Below are 7332 nucleotides of genomic sequence, written 5' to 3' on the forward strand. Positions count from 1 at the left end.
CCCCGTGTCCTCATATGGTCATCCCTCTGTGTTTGTGTCTCTGTGTCCAAACTTCCCATTTGTTAGGACACTGGTCATACTGGATAGGGCCCACCCTAATGACTTCACCTTAACAGGATTATGTCTGCAAAGTCTCTCTCTGAATAAGGTCATGTCCTGAGCACTGGGGGGTAGGACAGTAACACATGAATTTGTGAGTAGGGGGACACGGGGTCTCCCAGGTCAGCATCCTGGCTTCCCCCACAGCTCTTTCTCTCTCTGACCGCTGGTGTGGAGCAGAAATGTGCCCACCCACAGGCCTCGAGAGCTTGATGTGGACGAGTCCGGGCCTCCCCAGCATGGAGAGCAGGGGCTCAGGGTGGGCTTTCTGGCCCCTCTGAGTGATGGGCTTCTCCAAGGCCCCAGCCGACCAGCCATCCAGCAGCACCTGCCTGGGTCTTGGGTCCTTTCCACCCTTAAAACTGGCCTAAGCACCAGGAAAGTGAGCTGCGCCTGCTCCCAGCACCTCTGTGGTCTTTGCCGGCCCCCCCACCCCCAAGACAGACGTGGCAAAATTTAACCAGGAAATCCATCTCACCCCCTTCAGGAGGTTCCCCTGTGCTCCACTCAGAAGGCCACGGAGTGCTCAGTAGATTTTCTCTGGAAGCTGGAAAGGTCAGTCCCATCAGTCAAGGGTGGGTGTGCAGGAGCAGCTGCCCACTCCCCCAGTCCCCAGAGGTTGGCTCCCATTTGCAGGCAGCTGCGTGGTGGGGCGAGGAGCGACTGGGGGCTACTTGCTTTGCCCCTTGGCTGCCAATGAACGGGTGGCACTGGCCTCCCGCCACTGGGGGCTGAAGTGAGCCTGGGGGCCGTGGGCCCAGCAGGAGCTCGGCTCCACCTGCACAGCAGGCCCCTCCCTGCAGGGGCTGGCGCAGAGGTGGGGGACTGCAGAGCCCTCATCAAAGGCCTCCACCATCTGTCCCAGCCCCAGCATCTGGCGCCCTGGGCCCTGCCTGCCATCACCTGCATCCGCCTCTTCCCTTGAAGTTGGTGGCGAGAGGCCCCGTGGTGGTTTGGTGGTGGGGTGGAGAGGAGGCTGTGGAGGGGGCCAGGCTTGCTAGAGGATGCCTGTTGGTGTGGAGGTCCGGGGGGTCCTTCACCTCCCCTTCCACTCTGGGTGGTCCATTGTGAGGTATTGGGCACATGCTGCGCTCCAGCCCGCGTCCCCTCAGCTGTTCCTGTGGTTTTGGCTTCCTGGCCTCTCTATGGCACCTCACCAGGTCTGTGGAGCCTGGCGGGTTGGGAGCTTGGAGGAAGGGACAGTCCTAACCTCGGATCACATCCCAGGAGGCCCTTGGCTGGATGTTTAGAGTCAGGCCAACAGAAGAGGCTCAGCCGGGGCTGGGCACAGCACACAGGTGGCCAGAAGTGTGTGGTGGTGCAGAACCCGGGCTGCCCAGGCTCTGGGCTGGGTGCACAGAGGGGAGGCCCGGGCAGCAGGTCTAGGAACAACCCCCAAGGCCTTACCCCAGCTCCTATTTTCTTTACGTCCCGTCTGTCCCCCTTGGCACTCACCCAGGGGACCCATGCACATGGCTCATCAGGCGTCATCTCAGCTCAGGGAACCCGGGTGTTGGGGAGGGCTGCGCACGCCTCCGGCACATGTGGCTCTAAGTGCATCGGCCTTGGTCAGCGGGGCGTGGGGACATAACAGCAGGCCCCATTGCACTGCTGGGCGCCCACTTCCTGTCTTGGCCCTGCAGCTTGGCTAGTGGCCGCCTCGCCTCTCTGAGCCATGTCTTCATCTGCAGACCTGCCCTGGTAAGGGGAGTGGGATGCTCGGCACCCGTGAGTGCTGAAGGGATGGCTGTCCTGCAGATTGGGACAGCACTGGTGAGGGCAGCACCGTGGACCCCCACCATAGTGGCACCACAGCCCCCAGCACACTGACCCGCCAGCACTGTCCTGGGGCCTGGAGTGCTCCTTAGCCCAGAGCCCCTTGTCCCGTGCCCTGACACGGAGACTTCCTGCTGGACTGTGGCCTTCTGCCCCTCCCACCCCCTGCTGTGAGCATCTCCAGGGCTGTGTCTGATGCACTCTGCTCTCCCTCACCCCCAGCATGTCTGGGCAGTGGGTGACTTCATGGTAACAGCTAGGGGGGCGGAGGGACTGAAGCTCGGATCTGCCGCACACCATTTATGAAGCCCTGGGCAGGTCACTTCACTTTTCTGAGCCCTGGTGTCCTCTCCTAGAACACAGGGTAGCAGCAATTCTGCTCTCGAGGCTGGGAGGTGAGGCCGTTCCAATGATGGCTGATTTTCAGGCTAGTATGGGGTCCCTCCCAAGGTGCAGTGACTCGGAAGGAGCCGAGGTGGAGGCTGGTCATCTGTCCAACACCCAACAGAGTCCAGCCGTCACCCCAAAGCAGGACCTGGATCCTCACCCCAAAACTCACTGTGGACACCAACCCCCCCAAACCCAAGTCCAGTACCACCATGGCCAGGTGCCCTCCCATCGCTGCCAGTCTCTTCTCTTCCCACAGCTGAGTTGCTATACTTCTCTCCCAATCCCTGTTCTGTAGCCATCTTGAGAAACTGGATGGACAGAAGGATGGATGGATGGGTGTGTGTGTGGATGGACAGGTGGGTGGGTAGTTAGATGGGTGGATAGATGAATAGATGTATAGATGGGTGGGTGGGTGGATAGAGAGGTGGGTGGATGTATGTATGAATGAATGGTTGGAAGGACAGATGGATGAAGGATAGGTGTGTGGGTAGATGGATGGATGGGTGGGTGGGTGTGTGTGTGGATGGACAGGTGGGTGGGTAGTTAGATGAGTGGATAGATGAATAGATGTATAGATGGGTGGATGGGTGGGTGTGTGGGTGGATGGACAGGTGGGTGGGTAGTTAGATGGGTGGATAGATGAATAGATGTATAGATGGGTGGGTGGCTGGATGGGTGGGTGGACAAGTGTATTAATATTCCCGCCATCCACCTAGTGACCCAGTGCAACGCGGGGGACTTGTCCTTGACTTCCCTACTGTGCTTCTCTTGCGTTTCCAGTCATGCCCAGGTTCTCAAGCTTCCACCTCCTGGTCTTGACTCCGCCTTGGCCCTCCGTCCTCTGCCCTGTGCTAGGCCTCCTTCCCTTCCGTACACACTGTGCGTCTTCCTCCTGCCGAGTCCTCCCTTTCCTACCGATCCTTCTGTGGCTTCCTGAGTGGCCTCTCCTCTAACGCACTCATAAACGTGTCACTGTAAGCTCCTCCCGTCCCTTCTCTTTCTCCCTTCCCGTCTCCTGTCCTCTGCTCTGGGTACTCGATGACGTGGCCAATGATCTTAAGCTCCCAGTTTTGCTCCGGGTCCCCTATGGTCTCTTGCCACTCACCTTCTAGCTTGCCTGGGGGGGGGGGTCCTTGCTCCCCATTCAGGACCCAGATGAAGCCTCCCCACGTCTCCCTAATCAGTGCCCCACTAAGTCTTTCTCCTCCACGAGAGCGTCGATGGTGGGGCCAGAACTCGTGAGACTAATGGTGACAATATGTACGAGAATAATAGCAATACCTGGTGAGCACGTGTCTGGGCTCTGCGAGGCCCTGGGCTACAAACTCCTCACGCGTCGTCTTTGGAATGTCCCGTGGAGACCACACCGTCATTCTCTGGTTACGAAAGAACCCAAGGTGTCAGGAGGGGGTGCGGCTGAGATCCTCGGCTCGGGCTCAGCGGGGTCCGCCCCAGGCCTGGCGGTCCTGCAGGTCTCCAGCTTCCTCCCTTTGGGGCTGGCTGCAGGGCCGGCCCAGAGCAGCTCCTGAGTGCACAGGCACGCCGGCTCGGGCAGCGCCCTCGCGAGGGACAACTTCTGCCTGGACCCTGCCCCGGGGTGGGCCCGGCCCCCTGCAGGCCCCTGAGCCCAGTGCCCCTGAGGACGGGAGGCAGAGGGCCAGGATCTGGCAACCACCTCTCTCCCCCAGCTCCAGAGACGCAAGATCAAGTGCTACTTCCTGTCGGCTGGAGTCACCGTCCTGCTGGTCATCATCCTCATCATTGCCACCTCTGTCCGAAAGTGATGCCACCTGTGGTGAGTGCCCACCTGCCCCCACGCCACCATCCCTCTGCCCATCCACTCATCTGTCCCTCCTCCAGTTCTTCTATCCATCTGTCCATCCATCTCTCCTTCCTTCCTTCCTTCCATTTATTCATCCATTTATCCTTCCTTCATCCATCCTCCATGCGTTTGTTGAGTGCTTTCTCCACGTTGGGTTCATGCTGGGCCTGGAGACCCAGTGGTGAGCGTGGCAGATGTGGGCTCTGTGTTCCTGGAGCTCAGAGCCAGTGTCGGGCCGCCCGGAACTCTCCCTTTTTCTATGCACTGACCTCCAGAAGGCCATGGATGCCACTTCCCCTGGGGCCACAGTCCATGATCATAGCACACGGGGCCATGCAGTGGGCCCGTGCTGGGGGCCCAGGGGAGAAAAAGAGCTAGTCTTGGAAGCTTCGCCAGCTCTTGTAGACAAGGAGCAGTGGGTGTTGAGACACATGCTGGGACTGGGGAGCCTGGGTGTCGCCAGGGTGCAGGGCTCTGGGCTGGAACTGGAGTGGGCTGCTGATGTGGATGGATCATGGGAAGGGTCTCCAGTGTCACGTGGCACCTATGACATGAGTAAGCAGGTGTGTGAGTTATCTTTCACTGCGTAACAGATTAACTTAAAACTNTGTCCCTCCTCCAGTTCTTCTATCCATCTGTCCATCCATCTCTCCTTCCTTCCTTCCTTCCTTCTGTCCTTCCTTCCATTTATTCATCCATTTATCCTTCCTTCATCCATCCTCCATGCGTTTGTTGAGTGCTTTCTCCACGTCGGGTTCATGCTGGGCCTGGAGACCCAGTGGTGAGCGTGGCAGATGTGGGCTCTGTGTTCCTGGAGCTCAGAGCCAGTGTCGGGCCGCCCAGAACCCTCCCTTTTTCTATGCACTGACCTCCAGAAGGCCATGGATGCCACTTCCCCTGGGGCCACAGTCCATGATCATAGCACACGGGGCCATGCAGTGTGAGAAAAAGAGCTGGTCTTGGAAGCTTCGCCAGCTCTTGTAGACAAGGAGCAGTGGGTGTTGAGACACATGCTGGGACTGGGGAGCCTGGGTGTCGCCAGGGTGCAGGGCTCTGGGCTGGAACTGGAGTGGGCTGCTGATGTGGATGGATCATGGGAAGGGTCTCCAGTGTCACGTGGCACCTATGACATGAGTAAGCAGGTGTGTGAGTTATCTTTCACTGCGTAACAGATTAACTTAAAACTCAGTAGCTGCCGAGCCCGTGGCGCACTCGGGAGGGTGCAGCGCTGGGAGGGCAGCAGCACTCCCGCCGCGGGTTCGGATCCTATATAAGGATGACCGGTGCGCTCACAGCGCTCACTCGCTGAGTGCGGTGAGGCCAGTCTCAAAAAGGACAAAAAAGAAAAAAAAAACTCAGTAGCTAAAAACAAGCATGTGTTATCTCAGTTTCTGTGGGTCAGGAATTTGGAAGTGGCTCAGCTGGGTGGCTGTGGCTCAGAGTCTCTCCTGAGGCTACATCGTGTGAAGGCTGGATGGTCCAGAGGGTCCATCTCCACGATGGCTCCTCCTGGGTTGGGGGCTGGTGCTGGCAGTTGGGAGGCCCGGTCCTCTCCACGTGAACCTCTGCACAGGTCGCTTCCCCCATGTGAGGGCTCCGAGGGCTGATGCCTCACTGGTCAGCTCTGCGGCGTCCTGCTGCTGACCAGGCTGCCCTCTGTGGGCCTCACTGAGCAGCAGAGGGAGGCAGAGGCAGATTCGCACTTGCTGCTGGCCTCCTGTGTGCCAGGCGTCGCATGCCCATGTCTACATTAATCCTTGAGGCCTCACGGGGAGGGCAGAGCCCAGCCCTCAGGGCCAGGAGGGCTGTGGACTCAGAAGGTCTCAGGTTTCCATGAGGATACACAGGGTGCCTGCTGGATGTTGTGTGGCACCTCCAGTGTCTCCCTGGTCAGCTCGTCTACCACTCTGCAGCAGGACCTCCAGAGGGTCACATTAAATAGGACATATGAGGACTCCAGGTGGCCTCACTTCATTCAGGTTGGTTCGGGTTTTGCTACTAAAATCTTGGATAACAAAGGGAACTCCTGGCACCCAGAGCTCCCCGGTGCTGGGACAGCAGGCAGCATTGTGGGCCTGGCTGTTATGGTGCCGGTTTTCTGAAATCAGGCTCAGCAGCTTCCACAGGGGCAGGTGACATGGGTTTGATTGCTGGGAAGGGCCAGGCCCAGGTGACCCTCGGTGACCCACCCCAGTGGCCGCCCTGTGCTGGGGCCCTCTGTGGAGGAGTGGGGTGAACAGAGTGGGTGGCTGCATGGGGCTCTGGAGTGGAGGGCTGGGCCAGGGCCTCCCGCCCATCTCCGAGTCCTCCAAACAGGTGGTTTCCTGGGAAAGAATCCCCTGAGAATGAGCAGCAGGAAGAGATGCAGCAGGATGTAGCACCGGGTGGGGGGAGGCACCAAATACAGCTCGCGGCTGGATCCAGCGGCACAGTGAGACCCCCCGCCTCCCGTGTGTGCCAGCACAGCACGTGTGCAAACACGTACCTGCGTCCACTGCACTCCCGTTAGCCCCACCCCTCCCAGCCTGCTCTGATGTGGCCGTGGAACCAAGCCCCAAACCAGCCGCCATGATAGCAATGGCAACTGTGGCCATGGTGACGACCCCTGCAGTGGCTGACTTGTTTCCCCCAAAAGATAGGTCCAGGTCCTAACCCCCTGCACCTGTGAACATGGGCTGACGGGTGCAGGGCAGGGCCTGGGCTGGGGGAGCAGGGGAGGCCACTGGGTGAGGGGACAGCAGCTTGAGGCTGGAAGACAAGATGCGTTGAAGCCCTGGGGCCATGTGGGTGGTGAGGTCCAGCAGGGCAGGGCCCCAAGGCAGGACCCCAAGCAGAGGTGAGGAAGGAGGTGAGGAGGGGGCCAGCAGGGGCCAAACCAGGGAGGTCCCTGAAGTCTCGCTGGTGACTTGCAGTGTGGAATATTACGGGTGTAATAGAAGCTCTTGGAGGTGGGAGCGAGGACAAGCTGTGTCCACATCTGTGCGGACAAGGAGGCTGTGAGGGCTGACGACAGGGACAGGCGGGGCGAGGAGCAGGCAGATGGGCCTGGGGCCAGCAGGCAGGCTGTCTGCTGGTTGGATGAGGGCCCCTTGCTCTTGCAACCAGCTGGGGTAGGCATGGCTCTCAGCACTGCAGGCCCAGCAGGGTGGGGCTTGCCAGCCCGCCTGCTCCCCTCTGTAAGGGGTCACCCGACCCTCTCCGCCTCTCCCCCGCCCCCAGGCCATGGCATCAACTCCACCCTCCTC

General features: G+C 59.8%; 1 protein-coding gene across 1 annotated transcript in view; it reads left to right on the forward strand.

Moving 5' to 3' along the window:
• The window catches only part of TSNARE1 (t-SNARE domain containing 1), a 147179-nt gene that overhangs the window by 123714 nt on the left and 16133 nt on the right, over positions 1-7332 (forward strand). The window contains exon 12 of the mRNA XM_008576318.1: positions 3954-4060. Within this exon, the coding sequence (XP_008574540.1) occupies positions 3954-4049 (96 nt within the window). The 3' untranslated portion in view covers positions 4050-4060. The remainder of the gene's footprint in view (positions 1-3953; positions 4061-7332) is intronic.

Source organism: Galeopterus variegatus, unplaced genomic scaffold (genome assembly GCF_000696425.1).
Source record: "Galeopterus variegatus unplaced genomic scaffold, G_variegatus-3.0.2 Scaffold1326, whole genome shotgun sequence".
Classification (NCBI taxonomy): domain Eukaryota; kingdom Metazoa; phylum Chordata; class Mammalia; order Dermoptera; family Cynocephalidae; genus Galeopterus; species Galeopterus variegatus.